The sequence below is a fragment of the Sceloporus undulatus genome, chromosome 2 (genome assembly GCF_019175285.1).
Source record: "Sceloporus undulatus isolate JIND9_A2432 ecotype Alabama chromosome 2, SceUnd_v1.1, whole genome shotgun sequence".
Taxonomy (NCBI): Eukaryota; Metazoa; Chordata; class Lepidosauria; order Squamata; family Phrynosomatidae; genus Sceloporus; species Sceloporus undulatus.
Window position 1 is genome coordinate 188780395 of NC_056523.1, and position 17712 is coordinate 188798106.

At 44.3% G+C, this 17712-nt stretch overlaps 1 protein-coding gene across 2 annotated transcripts in view; it reads left to right on the plus strand.

Annotated features, from left to right (window-relative positions):
* FAM120C (family with sequence similarity 120C) overlaps positions 1–11622 on the plus strand; it is a 46684-nt gene extending 35062 nt beyond the window's left edge. The window contains exon 15 of one of the 2 annotated variants that reach the window (XR_006102340.1): positions 2730–2813. Coding sequence is in view for 1 of the 2 variants with exons in the window: in XM_042453505.1 (XP_042309439.1) it covers positions 2730–3035 (306 nt within the window). In the remaining variant the exon portion in view is untranslated. Of the gene's footprint in view, positions 1–2729 lie in introns of both variants that reach the window. The other variant, XM_042453505.1, reaches the window with a different exon arrangement.
* The last annotated feature ends 6090 nt before the right edge of the window (positions 11623–17712 follow it).

The following is a 17712-nucleotide window of genomic DNA, read 5'->3' on the forward strand; positions in this document are numbered from 1 at the left end:
GCACATGGTTGGAAATGACGGCGACTCTATTGACGCCCTGACTGGTATTTGGAATACCGGTCTCTCTAGGGCTATACACAGTATCGCTCCCAAGCGCCCTCTCAGGCCTGCTTCCAAACGTAAGCCCTGGTATACGGAAGATCTCCGGGCGAGGAAGCAGGTTCTGCGACGGCTAGAGCACCGCTGGCGGAAACACCTACACTTAGCCGACAAGGCTCTCCTAGACCGCCTTTTGGAGGACTATGGAAAGGCTATACGAGCAGCTAAGAACTCGTTCTATGGTGCTCGTGTCGCGTCCGCGGAGTCGCGTCCAGCACAGTTGTTCAGGGTAGTCAGGGAGCTAACTCAGCTCCCTCCTGCCCTGAACCAGATCCTTGAACCTTCAAAGGCCTGCTGTGACCAATTTAACAACCTCTTCGCGGATAAAACCTCTCGGATAAGCAAAGGTCTTAACACCGGCATTAGGGCAGAACCTAGGGTAGAGGTATCCAGAGCCTCCATGGACTCTATTAAACTGGATCAGTTTGAGTCGGTTAGTACCGATGATGTGGACAAGATCCTTGGAAGCGTTCGGAAGACAACCTGCTTCCTTGATCCCTGTCCCTCATGGCTAGCGGCTCAGAGGGGACCAGTGGTAACTTCAATGTTACACCGGATTATAAATACATCTCTGAGGGATGGGCAATTTCCATCCAGCTTGAAATTGGCCACTGTAAAACCGCTGTTAAAAAAGCCCTCCCTCGACCCCCTGATGCATAACAATTATCGGCCAGTCTCGCTATTGCCATTTTTGGGGAAGGTGATCGAGAAGGCGGTTGCAATCCAGCTTCAATCGATCTTGGATGAAATGGATTATCTGGACCCATTTCAAACTGGCTTTCGGGCGGGTTACGGGGTTGAGACGGCCATGGTCGCCTTGGTCGATGATCTCCGTCTGGGCATCGACAGGGGAAGCGTGTCCCTGTTGGTGCTCTTGGACATCTCAGCGGCTTTCAATACCATAGACCATGGTATCCTTCTGGAGCGCCTGGCAGAGGTGGGAATCGGGGGCACTGCGCTCCAGTGGTTCCGGTCCTACCTCTCTGGGAGGTTCCAGATGGTGCAGCTGGGAGACGTGTGCTCCGATAAGAGGGCCCTTACATCTGGGGTCCCTCAAGGAGCCATTCTGTCTCCCATGCTTTTTAACATTTATATGAAACCGCTGGGAGAGATCATCCGGAGACATGGGGTGCGGGGTTATCAGTACGCTGATGACACCCAAATAGTCTTCTCTATGTCTCCGACTGATGCAGTGACTGGGGATGGCATCTCTCCTGTCGTGGCATGCCCGGAGTCAGTAATGGCCTGGATGAGGGAAAACCGACTCAGTCTGAATCCAGAGAAAACGGAGGTGCTCGTGATAGGTTCTCCTGGCCCGGGGATGGTGGTGGTTCCACCTCTCCTGAACGGGATCACGCTTCTCGTAAAGGACTCGGTACGCAGTCTGGGGGTGCTCCTTGACTCGTCGCTCCACCTTACATCTCAGGTGGATGCGACGGTCAGGAGCACCTGTTATCAGCTTCGGCTTATTCGCCAGCTGCGTCCCTACCTGGGCCAGAGGGACCTTGAAATGGTAGTACATGCTCTGGTAACCTCTCGATTGGATTTCTGCAATGCGCTCTACATGGGGCAACCCTTGTACCATACCCGGAAGCTACAACTGGTACAGAATATGGCAGCCAGACTGGTCACTGGCATACCCAGGGCCAGTCATATAACACCTGTACTTAAAGATCTGCATTGGCTGCCTATTCGCTTCCGGGCGCAATACAAGGTGTTGGTTATAACCTATAAAGCCCTACATGGCTTGGGCCCAGGATACCTAGAGGACCGCCTCTCCCCATACAATCCACCTCGCACACTCAGAACATCTGGGCAGCAGCTACTGAGGGTCCCAGGGGCAAGATTAGCCTCCACATCGAGGAGGACGTTTACCATCTCGGCCCCGACCCTCTGGAATACGCTGCCCATAGAGCTCCGCTCGGCCACCTCCCTGGCCCAGTTCAGGAAGGAACTAAAGATCTTCCTGTTCAAGTTAGCATTCCCGGATACAAGCTCCAGTTAGTCTCCCCCCCCCCCCCCCTGACAGCAGTGGCAAGCTGGCCAGAATGGGTTTTTAATGTAGATTTTTAATTTATTTTCTTTTATTGTATATTGTATTGTATTTGTACTTGTTTGCTATGTTGTGCACCGTCCTGATTGTAAGAAGGGCGGTATAAAAATAAAACTTTTATTGTTATATTATTTATTAAATGTTAATTCTGTGAAGGAAGTGGCTTTTTATCCCCAGTACAGAAGGTGTGCAGCTTTGTGGTGGAAATATATCTGATACTGTGTTGCTATTATGCGCCTATGGGGGAACTCTGACCTAGGGTGATCCTATCATAGGATTTTCCTGGCAAGATTTATTAGTATGGTTTGCCCAGTGTCACCCAGTGCATTTCCATGCCTCAGCAGGGATTCATACCCTAGTCTTTCAAAGTCCTTGTCCAGCATTCAAACTACCACACCACACTGGCTCTCAAATGCCAGCCCAAGACATTCTGCTGTATGAGGCAGAGCAGCCTTCTTTCAGACTCAAAGTTAGCTGCCTCATATGGCAACTTCACTCTGCCCCATTCAGCCTGCTACCGCCAATCCAGTTGTTCACCTTCCTGTTTTTGTTACAGCTGTTGTCTTACATTTGGCAGGGTTCTACTGAGGGACCTGCGAAGACACCTGAGTTCAACAACAACAACAGCAGTAGCAGCAGCGGTGGTGGCAGCAGCAGTAGCAGCCGTCCTCAGTCCCAGGTGAATGGGAATGGGGGCACCACCCCTGTGGTGGGTGAGGACTCCGGCGCTGGAGCGTACACCTCAGCCACATCACCTTGTGCCTTAGCCAGAGACGCTGACTCATGCAATAACAATAATCCCTTCTTTGGGACGCTAAGTGGGGACCCGGAACGGTGCTCGGAGAACAAGCTTTCCTTCCAAGCTCTCCAGAAAGAGGAGTGAATAGAAGCCACTGTGGCTCCGATTGGCTGGCAATGGGGTGGGATGGAGAAAGAAGAGGTGGTGTCTCCCCCACTTTGCAAGCAAGGGAGGGGAGAGGGGAAAGATGCAGCATTTCAGCTAATCCTTGGAAAACCAGGGTTATCAAGTGCTGTGGGGCAGAGGGATCTTTTGTGCAGAGTGGAGTGGGGGGAGGAGGGGAGCTTCCTTGATATCTCACACTGCATGTTTTGTAGAGTTTGTGTGATGTGAGGTCTGATCTCTTGTCAGCAGGAAATGTATTTCCACAGTGTGAGTTTAAGGGGAATGCCTGTGGGGCTCTCATCCCATCCTGGATGTGATCACATCAGCTGTTTGCACTCTTCCCTTTGAATTTGCCATTGTGCCAATCGGATCCACGGAGGCAGCATATTTTTCTTCTTTTTTAAGTTTATTTGACTTTTGATTTATTTTTTTTTTATTTTATAGTAGGGAGGGGAGTATTTTTAGGGGGGCAAGAATTCTGAATTTGGGGAAGGGGATATTTTTAAGGGGAAAAAAGCCAGCAAGGTTTTATTTTAAAGTGGGGCAGATTTTTCCTGCCTGCCTTGTTAATTTCTTGCCAACTCCCCCACCATCAGGCCAAATAGCTGTGTTGCTTTGGAGGATGGTGTTAATGGTATGGAGTCAAGCGAGGGAGACAAAATGATTTTTAAAAGACAAAGAGAGAGAGAGAGTAGCACAGCTGTTGCAGAGTATACACAAAAACGTGTATAGTGGTCAGCCTGTGCTTTTTATTGTATATGAAAGAGAGAGAGATTATATTTATATATAACATGAATAGAGCTATATATAAATATGAATGCGGCAAACCCAGAAGGGTTGAAAATGTTCCCGGGAGACAACTTGCGTTCCGAAGCGCTATGCGTTTTATGAATTAAAGGCCTGCTTCATTGGTTCCCAGCAATGGCCTTGTAAACAGGGCTGCTGGGGCTGCATGTGGCAGGTCTCTCAATATCAGACACAAAACTTCTTATCCTTAAAAACAGACAAGCACTTGTTGTTGCATTTCCAGGACTGTGAGCAAATGGACATGGTTGGGGTTGGAAAATGGGTGTGAGTATATTGCCATTCGCTTTGCAAGAGGGGAGGGGAGGGTTGGGGAGACAAACAGGATCAGTCCTACCCAGAGCTTGGTGGATGGTGATGGTGATGGTGGTTCGGAGTCTAGTTCTTGTGCTTGGAAAGAGTGTCTAGAAGAAATTGAAGCTGTTCAGTTGAAGATGGGTTATTCTTCTCTACGCACAGTGCCGGGCGTACTCTGCCACTTCAGTACACAGTATAGAATCTGATAAATAGTTTGGCATCTTAGGAATAACAGGTATTAGCTTTAAATCAACAAACCATAATCATTTTAGTGCTAAAAATTGTAAGAAATCTTTTTTTTTTTTTTTGAAGCTGCATCTGCACCCGCACTGCAGAATTAATCCAGTTTGACACCAGTAGGTCATTCTGGGAACTGTAGTTTCATGAGACATTTAGCCTTCTCTTTTAGAGAGCTCTGGTGACACAACAAACTTCAGTTCTCAGGATTCCATAGCATTGAGCCAAGGTAGTTAAAGTCATGTCACACTAGTTTATTTCTGAAGTGTGCGTGCAGCCAGGGTGGATAGCTTCTGAAAGTTGCTGGTCAAAGTTTTCAGTGGCACAGCTCAGGAATGTCATGATTTTGTACTAGAACTTCCAGCATTCCTCAGTTCCTGGTCAGTTCCTGGCCAGACTAATTGAGTGGGGCTCTGAAAACTATAGGACAGAAAAGTCATTTTTCTAAGCTCTGGTGGTGGTGGGCATGTTTGGGTTATTTTCTCACCCCGCATGCCTCTTTCTTCAGTCCTCCTGGCTGCTGCTCCTTGCCACTCTGGATTTTGTACTCTCTTTGTAACTTTTCGCTCCCATCCTTACCCTCTGCAACCTTGAAGCTCTTCAGGAGAAAATGGAAACCTTGAATTTCAGAAGCTGAACAAGTAATGTCAAAAAATCTGGTAGATGATTTAAATATTTTAAAGAAAGCACAAAGATGTCTGTGTACTGAAATTGCTTCTTTTTAACACAGAGTACATTTGCCCACAGGCAGGCAAAACGGGTGGTTTCAAAGAGATGGATTGAGTAAAATTGAAGTGGAAGTTAGGGTGAGCAAGAATACAAGTGTTTTAAAAAGAAAGCTTCAAACTAATTTTCCAGCTGTGCCCAAGTATGCAGTTTTGCTGTGCATATTACTTAAATTCTCCATGGCACATGCCTCAGAATACTGGATGGCTAGATTCTCAGAAAAATCACACCATTCTCAAATGTGCTTTGGTTTTAACTTCTGCCTCTTTAGCCACTTCTCTGGTGAGCTGAGTATTTTCCCTTCAGCTTCCTCCACCAGACACGTGCTTGAAACATGCCTAGAAAAATATCAAGTTGGTTGGTTCCACCTCTGACGACTAAAGAAACTCCATAACAGTATGTAAGAAGTGTATGCAATTCACTGTCACAAGATAAGCAGTCATAGTACAAATCTATTTTCAGGAGAAAGAGCTATAGTTGGTTAAGCTAGGAAGAATGGATGCAACCAGGGATCCTATATTCTTGAATTTAAATTGCTGTGGAGCAAGCCAGGGAGGTGTATTCACTCCTTATCCAGTCTCTTAATTGTTAACTGTGATTATAGAATGGCAGTTAAAATGTCCTTTAAGCAGGATGGAGAGTCCACTTCTGTTGAGGATTGACTTTCCCCAACAGAGGGTGGCATAGTTTGAAACTGCATGCCATTCCCTTTTCCCTGTCCTCAGCAAGCAGACTGCCAAGGGAAAGACATGCCTTTGGCACAGGTGTGAACTGATAGCTTGCAGAGGGTTTTTTAGAATGAGGCTGAGGTTTGCATGAAGTCAGGCCAGGCACTGCAGGTTGGCCCCAATGACCGTAAGCACTTACATTTGCTAATGCTGTTGCCTCATTTATAAATGGTGAGGCTGCAAAATATTGAACTAAGTAAAATGTAGGGAGCTCAGCAATACCTGACACACAAGCAATTTTCTCTCTCATTGGCACTGAACGTTTCCCTAGGTAAGAGAAGCCAGGAATGAGGGTCTTGAGCATGTTGACTGCTTTAGTCACAAGCAAAGTAAATTCTTCCCAATTTTTAGAAACATATAATTAGAAATACCTAGAAAGGATGTGTCTGGTGGGGAAGCATCTAGAAGCAAAGGTAGGGTGTTCAAATTGTGGATCTCTTCATAAAGAAAACACAGACCAGGTGAGGCAAATGCATCCTTTTTTATGGTCTCGGGTGCTATGTCTTGGGTATCTTGGGTGGAGGACAAGGCAGAACTTAAAACTTCACACCAATAGTTTTGGAATTGGGCTTTTTCAGAAAACATCCTAGCTTCCACTTCAGATGACTTAAACCAACCTTCTTGGGGAGCTAATGCGGAAGGAGTAACTGTTTTAAATTCTGACTGTGCCCTCTGTCACAAACTCGGCTCTGAGTGGGAGTGATTTGGTGATAAGAGACACCCACTTTATTCCCAGGGTTACGGGTGGGAAGGGTATATATAAATCACTGTGACTTGATGATACTTCTGTTAAGCAAACAGGACACTGCTTAACCTTTTCCTTGGATTCCCAATAATGTCTGGGAAGTGAATTGGCATCTTTAAAAGGTGTTCCAGGGAGGAGGGATTCAACACCCCTTGTCTCTGGGGGTGCTTCTGCCACTTTTGACAGTATCCTTTGGAGGGGAAGGACTACTTCCTCTTTGTGCCAGTAACAAAATTTCCAAGCAACGTAACCATTGCAAGTTCTGAGGTTGTATCCCAGAATTTGAAGACGCCGGCTTGCTTGGGTTTGTTGCAACCCAGGTTTGCTAACACAAAGGCATATCGCTACAATATCACATGGGGAGGGGAGCAGTTAGAGCTGTTTCTCAGTCTTCTCTTGTATTAATTTTCTCATACATATTTCCAGTGCTTGAGAAACGGAATCCATTGCAACTGGATCCGATCTTTTTATTAATTTATTTTTTCCTTAACAATATGGCCAGGCAAGGTATTGATATAGGAAATGGAGAGATTAATCTGAATGGGGCACAGAAACTAGGTTTGTGTACTTTGTGATTCTGCAGATGTACAGACTGTAGCACTACAGGTTACATTCAGCTGCTTCATAATTCCAACTTCTTCCCTTTCAAACTTTTTAATCTTTGTGGTTATAAATGCATTTCTCAAAGTATGGGATGTGCCTAGATGAAAATTTTAAAATGCCAGTGGGTTGGTTGAATCACATTTGTAGTGTTAGGGTAGAATTTATACTCCATTCAGTGACCATTCAAATCAAGAAAAATCTGGGTTTAAACAAATTATGCAAAATAAAGGTGTGCAAATATGTATCCTTTACATACTGGATACAAGTGTCAGAATTCAGTGTTTGAAGACTGTGAAATTGATTTTTTTTCTAACTCAAAATATACAGAGTCCTGTTTTTGGCACTACAGAAAACTCGGAAGATTGAAGTAACTTCATTCTGAAACCCCAGGACAAACATCCCAGATACTTTTCCCTCAATTGATAGCAATAGCTTTTCAAAAATAGATGTGATTTTATTGGGAATTGCTCAACTTTTGCTGAGCTCAAAAAGTAGCAGGTATTTTGCATCTTTAAAATCTCTCAGTGGAATGTTAATAAACCTCTATGTTGTTGTTGGTGAGGATATGAATTCCTGAGGGCTTTCAATTTTAAGCCCAGCATTGCACCAAAGATATGGATGAAAACGGTAAGACATGGGTCCAAATGACAAGGCCTCTGCCTGCATATTTTTGGACTTCTAAATATGTTTTATTTTTGAATTTCACTGTAATAACCTTAAGGCCCCATCTTATTGCATAATATTTACACACTTGCTGACATGACCAAATGTAAAAGTTACTTTGGATGTGAGACACATTGCTCCATGGTGCGAGAGCCCTAATGAGAAATGATGATGCATGTCCTCAAGAGATCTGGTGGGCTTCTTGTTATCAGAGGTCATTGAGCAAAGACCTCTCTCCCAAGCTATGCCACCCACTTTTGTCATGCATAATATTTGATTCCAAGGCTTCGTTTGTTTTGATGCAAAGATTCAATTTAGATTAAGGTCTAATTGAGATGTCCAGGGTAGTTTTGGAAACATTAAAATGGATCTCCTATTCCATTTCAAATCTGTCAGGTGAAAGCTGAGAAAAGTCTGGCTGGGCTCTTAAGAGCTTCAAGGAAGAGAAGACTTGTTTGCTGTATTAAAACACATAGACTTATAGCCAGAATTGCTGATCAAGAGTGCTGGGCTGGCATTGGGAAGCATGTTTCTCAACTACTGAAATCAGGCTCTTTATATTGTCACATCTACCTAGCAGCAAAACAGTGCTAATTGCCCCATCGCCAGTCAGTTCTATGATGTCACTTGTATTTACAGCAGCTGATAAAAGAGGTTTTTGAAACCTCATGCTAATATCAGAAATACTTTTGCTTTTAGGGTTGGAAATCAAAAGTCAGCGCTGATAGTATAATGCCATGAATAGCTGTGCAAAGCTATAACTATTTTTCAATGCTCATTTCCCCACCCCACTGCCCCACAAAATGAAATTCTGATTATCACATATATGGTTGAAACTCTTAGCTTTTTTTAATTTAATTTTTGTAGCGGATATTAAAACTCAGATGATCCTCATGTGATGTTAGAATTTGGTGGTTCCTGAATGTGGGCTACATAGGCTCTGGAAGTGAAAGGTTTAGATTCAGAATGTATCTAAGGTAGCCCTCCAACCCAAATTCTGACTCATAATTTGTTCTGGAAATTTCAGATGTGTAACTGAAATTGGTTTTAGATTGGTTTACCACACAGGAGGAGGAAGACCATGACAACTGTTGATATTAAGTTTGGTTATGATCCAGAGAAACATGGCAGAGAAATCAAGGGTATGCCTTTTCCCTGTATGTCCAGATAGCTGTCGCCTTAGCAGTACAGGACACTTGTAAAATTAAGGAATTCTAACCTAGTTTAGCATCTAGCACAAGGAGGCCGCTCTTTGGAAGAGGAAGAACAAGTGCAAAAATATTTCTGCAAAATGCTTGGCAGACTTTGAAGTGGCTTGGATGCATGGCTTCCGTTTGGGAAATAAAATGGTGGTGACACTGTGGTACTCCATCTGAGCATCACATTTCCTGACATATATAAGCATTTCAAGATGCTCCTGAATGATGTTCCCAAGTCTTGTTGAGAGTGACGCTCTTGAGGCGTTCTCACTTTTCATTCTGCCTCTGTGATACTAAGGCTAGACTCCCTGGCTCCTGGGTGATAACAATTAGGACCTTTCTTTTAAAGTCACTTGATCTGCACGGCACATTCTGGGCATTTGATCCCAATGGTGTGTTTGCACCAGTAGTTGAGAGATCATGTTTTGTTATGATTTATTGCTGTGCTATTCACTTTGGGGCTGAGAGTTTTAACTGAAGTGATCTGGTGAGGGTTTTTTGATCCCTCATCATGTACTGTGGACTTTAAATGCCTACCAGAAAGGTTTTTCCTATCATAGTAGAATATATTCAAAATACATTGAGTTCAGATTTGCTCCCACTCAGATGAAGGAAGGTTCCTTCTTTGGTACCAGTTCAACTGGTACCAAAGTTAAAAGAAAACCATACCTTTAAACTTCTGGCACTAGACACCAGTTCCAGGTTCTCTAAGCATGTTTCTTGAAGTCCAACAACCTTCCTAAGGATTCAATCCATACAGTCATAACATGGGATGTTGGCTTGCTTCCTATCTAGTTTTGTGATTCTGCGGGGGGAGGGGGTTTAAAACCAACTTGCTGACCAATAATCCCTGCGTATCTCTTTGGAATCTTTCATCCCGTCTTGAGTCAGTAATACAGGATATGGCTGGCTAGCAGTTCATAAGCTGTGGCTACTAGTCAGTTTAACCAGAACTTCTTGAGAAACACAGAAGTCCAAACGTACTTGCAATATGTATATATACACTAGAAAAGGCTACTCGACCTCTCCAGGGGCAGCTTTTAAACCATTTTCTGGTGTGATTTCGAATTCCACTTTTTCTTGGATTCAGAAGCAAAAAAGTGAACCCTTAGATCCCTGGGGGAAAGTCACAGACAAATGTTGCGACAGGGACCTGAATTATTGTGGAGAGGAATGGGGGTATCCCAGTCCACACATCATTTCTATGTATACACTAGAGCCTGTGACAAGGCCGCAGTGCCACTGAGAAGCCAGTTAAGGCAAAGGACCACCTTTCCCTCCCTTGTCACTCAACTTTCAAAGGAACCTAGGCTGCAGATAGAGCATACTTACTTGGCTGTGAGCTCCGCTGAAATAGCGGGACTTGCTTCTAAGTAAACATGGTTAGGATCAGGCTATAAGAATCCTAAGAAAACTACAATGCGTTCTCTCTTTTTTTAATTTTTAATCTAGTTAGCAGCAATTTAACCGCAGAGGTTGAATCATTATAGTAGCTGACGTACCTGACATGTATTTTACTGAATATGCATGGTCTATTTTTAATTTTCATTTCCCCCTCACAATTTCTTCTGTTCTGGTTTTATCTTGTGCTGATTATTTCCGAAGTCCATTTTTAATGTTGAAAAGAAACCTAATGAACACACACTTGGTTATTAGAAATCTTCCAGTCTTTAATTGCTATTTACTGGTCATTGCTTAAAGGTCAGACACTGTTGCTCATGTCCTAGTTCATTTTAAAATTAGATTTTTTTTCCTTTTCAATTTTGAAAGACCCCTTCTTCCCAAATGCACCTTATCTGTCTATAATATTACCCTCTCAGATGGGATGTACACTTTTTCTGACTATAACCATTGCTCTTGTATTTTGGTAGATGCTTTGTTGATAGTAACTAAACGCCTAGTAAGATTTTAAAAGTAAAAAACTTCAATCTCAGTTGTTCTTTTAAGCCAGTCTTTCCCCTCACACACCCTTCTCGAGTAACCTTGAAGTTGCATTTTACCGTATATATATATATCTATCTATATCTATCTCCCCACCACCACTATTAAAGATGTTTAGCTTGAGATTTTAGCTTTAAAGAAACAAACATACGATCCAATCTTTTTGCCGAATGGAGTAAATCTGATTTATTTTTCTTGTTAGTGATCCCCTGTCAATTGCAAGCTCATGCTTTATTTAAATGGGAAGGTGATGAGAAATTCATTCTTCCCTTCTTCCTTTTTTAAAAGGTTATTATTTTTCTTTTTATGGTATTAACACCTGCTCTTAGTGGATGGATAAATGTTCTCTTTACTACCCCGACCCAACCTTGATAATCCAGTCCCCATCTCCCCGATCCTCGCACCCCACAACAAGCTCCATAGGTTGTTGGGTTTTTTTAATCAGTGTAAGTTTGGACAGGTTGCTCTAAATCAGGGGAAACTCGCAGTAGGTTTGCAATCAGAAAGCTTGGGTGTCTTTTGGGAATGTTTTTTGCTGGTGGCATCTTGGCACGTTGTTCATCTATTGATGATGGAGAGAGACTTACAGTGCTTAATAAAGTCTATTCTTTTAGTAAAAAAAATGTCTCCTGTTGAGTTCTGTAAAGGGTCAGAGTCTGATGTACAAAAGATCCCTTGGACTTTCACAGAAAGGCAGGGGAGAGCAATGTATGGATGAAAAGTCAGCTTCGTTAAAAATTCCAACCCCCCCCCCCCCCCCAGTTTAAAATAAGATTCCAGCTGTCATGGATGTGAAGATGCCTTTGAAAATGAGTGGCCAGGGCCCACTCAGAAGCCAGTGGTGGGCATTACTGGTCACAGGGCAAATCTCAATGCTACTTGCTCCTACCTCAACAGGGAGAAATGTAAGGTACTGCACTTAGGGCGGAAAAATAAAGAGCACAGATATAGGATGGGGAACACCTGGATGAACGAGACTACATGTGAAAGGGATCTAAGAGTCCAAGTAGACCACAAGTTGAACATGAGTCAACAGTGCGATGCGGCAGCTAACAAGGCCAATGCGATTTTAGGCTGTATCAGTAGAAGTATAGTATCTAGATCAAGGGAAGTAATAGTGCCATTCTATTCATCTCTGGTTACGCCCCACCTGGAATATTCTGGGCACCACAATTCAAAAAGGATGTGGAGAAACTGGAGCATGTCCAAAGGAGGGCGACCAAAATGGTGAAGGGTCTGGAAACCATGCCCTATGAGGAACAACTCAGGGAGCTGGGGATGTTTAGCCTGGAGAAGAGAAGGTTAAGAGGTGATATGATAGCCCTGTTTAAATACTTGAAGGGAGTATTGAGGAGGGAGCAAGCTTGTTTTCTGCTGCTTCAAAGAACAGGACCTGGAACAATGGATGCAAGCTACCGGAAAAGAGATCCCACCTCAACATTAGGAGGAACTTCCTGACAACAAGGGCTGTGGAACACACTCCTTCCTCAGAAGGTAGTGGTCTCCTTCTTTAGAGGTCTTAAAACAGAGGCTGGATGGCCATCTGTTGGGGATGCTTTGATTGTGATTTCCTGCATGGCAGAATGGGGTTGGACTGGATGACCTTTGCAGTCTCTACCAACTCTATGATTCTATGATTAGGAGAAAAATTGTGCAGAATAGATCCTTTTAAACATGCTGTGGGTGGGATCCAGCTTTAATAATGCTTCACGTACACCTATGCAAATCGGGATATGTTTTGCACCAAACCTAACTTCAGTTTAGACTCAGCCAATTCTTGTATGAACTAGAAGTCTCAGCCCCTTCTTCTCTGTGAGATGACAACAGAGCTACCAGACAAAATAAATTTTAACTGCAATAGTTTATGACGTGTGCCTCCTATGATCCTGAAGGTGCTCCTCTAACAGCCAAGGCAGTGTCTTGATCTGAGCCAGAGCTGTGAGGAACATTTCTCAGCAGAGTCACATGCCTGGGATATATGGAAGCCTGGGAATAAGTTGCCAGCTTACCTCTAACCAGTAGTCCCTTTCCTCAATCTTCATACCAACTCATGCTCTATGAAACAACTAGTAAAACAGTTACTCTTCCTAAAGTGTTTTTCATGCAGTCCAAAAAATATTTGGAATGATACGCCATTCTTATTATTTTAAGTGCTGTCGCTCCATCCCATGGGATCCTGAGATGTGTAGTTTTACAAGCCCTTTAGCCTTCTCTGCCAAAGAGTGCTGGTGCACTTCAGATCTGTAGAATGGAGCCATGGCAGTTAAAGTGGTATCAAACTGCATTATTTTCACAGTGTAAATGCATGCTTACATCGTAAACCTGAGGACAGGGAGCTCTCAAATTAACAATTTGGAAACTGCTTTTGAGAGTCTTTGTGGCTGAAGAGCGGGACATAAATACTCTAAATAAGTAAGTAAAATTCTATTATTATTATTATTATTATTATTATTATTATTAACCTTTATTTATAAAGCGCTGTAAATTTACACAGCGCTGTACATAAATTTTTTAGTCAGACGGTTCCCTGCCCTCAGGCTTACAATCTAAAAGACACGACACAAAAGGAGAAGGGAGTGGTGGTGGGGAATAGGATCAGGTCCAGCAGATCTTCTCCACCTCCGAGGCCTGGACCAAGGCAGATGGACTGGAGGAAGGGCTTGGCTTCTTAATTAATGGTTAAAAGGAGGCTTCCTGGGTCAGAGAGGGGCTAGCCTCTGGGAATGCTTCTCTAAACAATATAGTCTTTAATTCAGTTTTGAAACTGGGTAGAGAAGTGATGAGGTGTGCATGTGGGGGAAGAAGGTTCCAGGAGTAAGGGGCAGCAAGCGAGAAGGGATGAATTCGGGAGGGGGCAGTGGTAGTCCTACATTGTGACAGGAGACCCTGACTACCAGAGCGGAGGGTGCGAGTAGGAATGTAAGGAGAAAGAAGGTCAGATAAGTAAGGAGGGGCCAACCCATGGAGGGCTTTGAAAGTCAGTAACAAAAGCTTGTACCGGATACGAAAGGGGAAGGGGAGCCAATGAAGGGAGGATAAAAGAGGAGAAACATGGTCAAAGCGGCGAGCGGATGTGACAATACGGGCAGCTGAATACTGGACAGATATTAAAGGATGGAGGTGTGAAAGAGGAAGCCCTGTTAGAAGGAGGTTACAATAATCTAGTCGCGAAACCACTAGGGCATGGACTAGAATCTTGGCAGTAGAGATTGAGAGGAATGGACGGATCTTGGCAATGTTGTGGAGAAAGAATCTACAGGTCTTGGCGGTGGCCTGGATCTGGGGAATAAATGACAGAGAAGAGTCAAAAATGAAGCCAAGACTGCGGGCTTGATGAACCGATTGAATAGAAGTGTCGTCGACAGAAACAGAAAAGGAATAGTGAAGGGTGGGTTTAGGTGGAAAGACGAGAAGCTCAGTCTTAGACATGTTGAGCTTCAAGCGCCGAAGCCGCATCCACTGAGAGATGGCAGTCAGACAAGAAGAAACTTGCTGTTCAAGCCCCGTCAAAAGGTCAGGGGTGGAGAGATACAGCTGAGTGTCGTCGGCATACAAATGATAGGAGAAACCAAAAGAACTGATGAGTTTACCTAGAGACAGTGTGTATAGAGAGAACAGAAGGGGACCCAAGACAGAGCCCTGGGGAACTCCAACAGATAGCGGAACAGAGGATGAAGTCTGACCACCCGTGACCACTGCAAAAGATCTATCTGACAAGTAAGATTTAAACCAGTCGAGAGCAGAGTCGGCGAACCCAAGGTCAGAGAGTAAATCAACCAGGAGACAGTGATCAACAGTGTCAAAGGCTGCAGACAAATCGAGAAGAATGAGAATAGAGTAGAGGCCGTTTGCCTTGGCCCGCAAGAGATCATTTGAGATCTTGGTGAGGGCTGTCTCTGTAGAGTGCCGTGGGCGGAAGCCAGATTGGAAGGGGTCTAGGATGGAGTTGGCTTCAAGAAACTTAATACAGCGAGAATAAATGACCCGTTCTAGGACCTTAGAAAGAAAAGGAAGAAGAGAAATTGGACGATAGCTAGACAAAGAAGAGGGGTCGAGAGAGAGGGTTTCTTCAGAATTGGGGAAACGAGAGCATGTTTGAAGTCAGAAGGGAAGGAACCCAAAGAGAGAGAGAGATTAAAGATATAGAGGAGCGAGGGCAGAAGAGAAGGGGCTATAGAGATTAGGAGACGGGAGGGAATAGGATCAAGAGAACAGGTAGTTGGTTTGGAAGAATTTAGCAGCTTAGAGAGTTCATCCAGAGAAACAGGGGGAAACACAGAGAGTTTATCAGTAGAAGGTACCAGGAGGTTAGTGGTAGGGGGCAAGTCGGGAGGAACTATTTCAGATCGAATAGTACTGACTTTAGTGATGAAGTAGTTGGCAAAGTCAGTGGGGGAAAATGATGAGAAGACAGGAGGAGAGGAAGGTTTGAGTAGTATTGAAGCAGGAGAACAAATGCTGCGGATGCCTCTCATTAGCGCAGATCAGCAATTTAAGATAGTTCTGTTTTGCCATAGACAGAGCGCGTGAAAAAGAAAGAAGGATGAATTTATAATGAATGAGATCGGCCGGTTCTCTAGACTTTTTCCAAAGACGTTCAGCCGCTCGAGAGCAGGACCGGAGGTACCTGATAGTGGGAGTGAGCCAGGGCTGAGGCCTAGTCATGGGGGAAGACACACATACAGATACAGGAGCAAAGCTGTCAAGAGTTGAAGAAAGAGTGGAATTAAATGAAGACATTGCTGAATCAGCAGAGTCCCCAAGATCAAGAGAAGAGAGAGATGAATTCAAAGTCTGACTGAGATGGTCAGAGTTAACAGACTGAAGGTTGTAGAAATGGCGCTGGACAGTACGACGAGGAGGTGGGATATAGGTAAGAGTAAAAGAAATTAAGTGGTGGTCAGACAATGGAAAATCAGATGCCAGGTAGTCGGAAATGATGCACTTAGCTGCAAGAATTAGGTCGAGACAGTGACCAGAGGAATGGGTTGAGGAGTTAGAATGAGGCTGACGGCCAAAAGAAGCAAATGACTATTATTAAATGACTAAAAAACTACTTGAAGGCATACAGTGACAACAGACACACTTACAGGCACTATTTCAGAACAAAAGGTGGTTTCTGTCCCAAAGAAATTACTTATGCATTTTCAAAAATATCTTTCCTTTAATTTGCCATCCACTCAGAAATCCCATTGAGTTAAAAGGGGTTACTCTCGGGTAAGGAGCGGCTCAACTGCAGCCAGATTCAGTTGCAAGTGTGTCCAAGAGGACTGATTCCCAAGGACTTGGGCTGTGCTTACACTGCAGAAATAATCGTTTGACACCGCTTTAACTGCCATGGCTCCCTCCTATGGAATCCTGGGGATTTGTAGTTTTGTGAGACATGTAGCCTTCTCTGTCAGAGACCTTTGGAGCCACAACAAAGTACAAATCCCAGGGATCTATAGCATTTGAGCCAAGACAGCAGTGCTACAACAAACTACAAATCCTGGGGATCCATAGCATTTAGGTCACAGCAGCAGTGCCATAAGAAACTACAAATCCCAGGGACCCACAGCCAAGATGGTGGCTGTGATGAACTACAAATCCCAGAGATGCATCACATTGGGCCAAGACAGTGGTGCCACAACAAAGTACAGATCCTAGTGATCCATAGCACTGAGGAAAGATGGTGCTGCAACAAACTACAAATCCCAGGGATACATAGCGTTTGGGCCAAGACAGTGGTACCACAGCGAACTACGTATCGAAGGGATCCATAGCATTTAGGTCATGTCAGTGGTGCCACAACAAACTATAAACCCCAGGGATCAACAGCACTGAGCCAAGATGATGCTGCAATGAACTGCAAATCCCAGGGAATTATTGCATTGAGTCAAGATGGTGCTGCAACGAACTACAAATCCCACAGATGCGTCACATTGAGCCATGGCAGTGGTGCCACAACGAACTACAAATCCCAGGGATCCATAGAATTGAGCTACAGTAGTTAAAGCGATGTTAAAGTGCATTATTTCAGCGGTGCGGATGGAGCCATGGATCCAGGATTGCAACCAAGGAGAGAGAGAGAAACAACTCGGCAAAGCAGAGGAAATTCACTTTATTCACTAGAGTTCTTAGAATCCTGTATAGATGGGAAAGGCAGATCCTCAAGAGCAGTGGTCCTCAAACTGTGCCCTTTAAGAGACTTTGGACTTCATCTCCCAGAAGCCTCAGCCACGTTGGCCAACAGCCTGGGATTCTGGGAGCTGAAGTCCAAAATCCCTTAAAGAGCATAGTTTGGGGACCACTGCTCAAGAGTACAGTATCTTTTCCCTCAAGGGGCACCGGAAGGACAAGACACGCCAACGTCCGGTGAAATAATCCCCTGGCCGCTTCTAAGATGGCGCCTGCGGTGCCATGGCCACTCTCAACATGGCGGCGCCCGCGACGTCGTTACGTAGACACCGCAACGCTTCCACCATAGAGTTAGGAAAAGTCAAGAGGAGGACACTTCACGCTGCACTAAATGCATCAGAGGAAGTAGAGTGAAGTCTAGGGAAGCTCATGCTGCCAACTTCTCTCTTCTTCTTCTTCTTCTTATTTACTATACTATAAATTTATGATTATTTATTTATTCTTTCTTTCAGTTGGGTCCAAAACACACTGCAGAAATAATCCAGTTTGAGACTGCTTTAACTGCCCTGGCTCAGTGCTAGAGGATCCTGGGAACT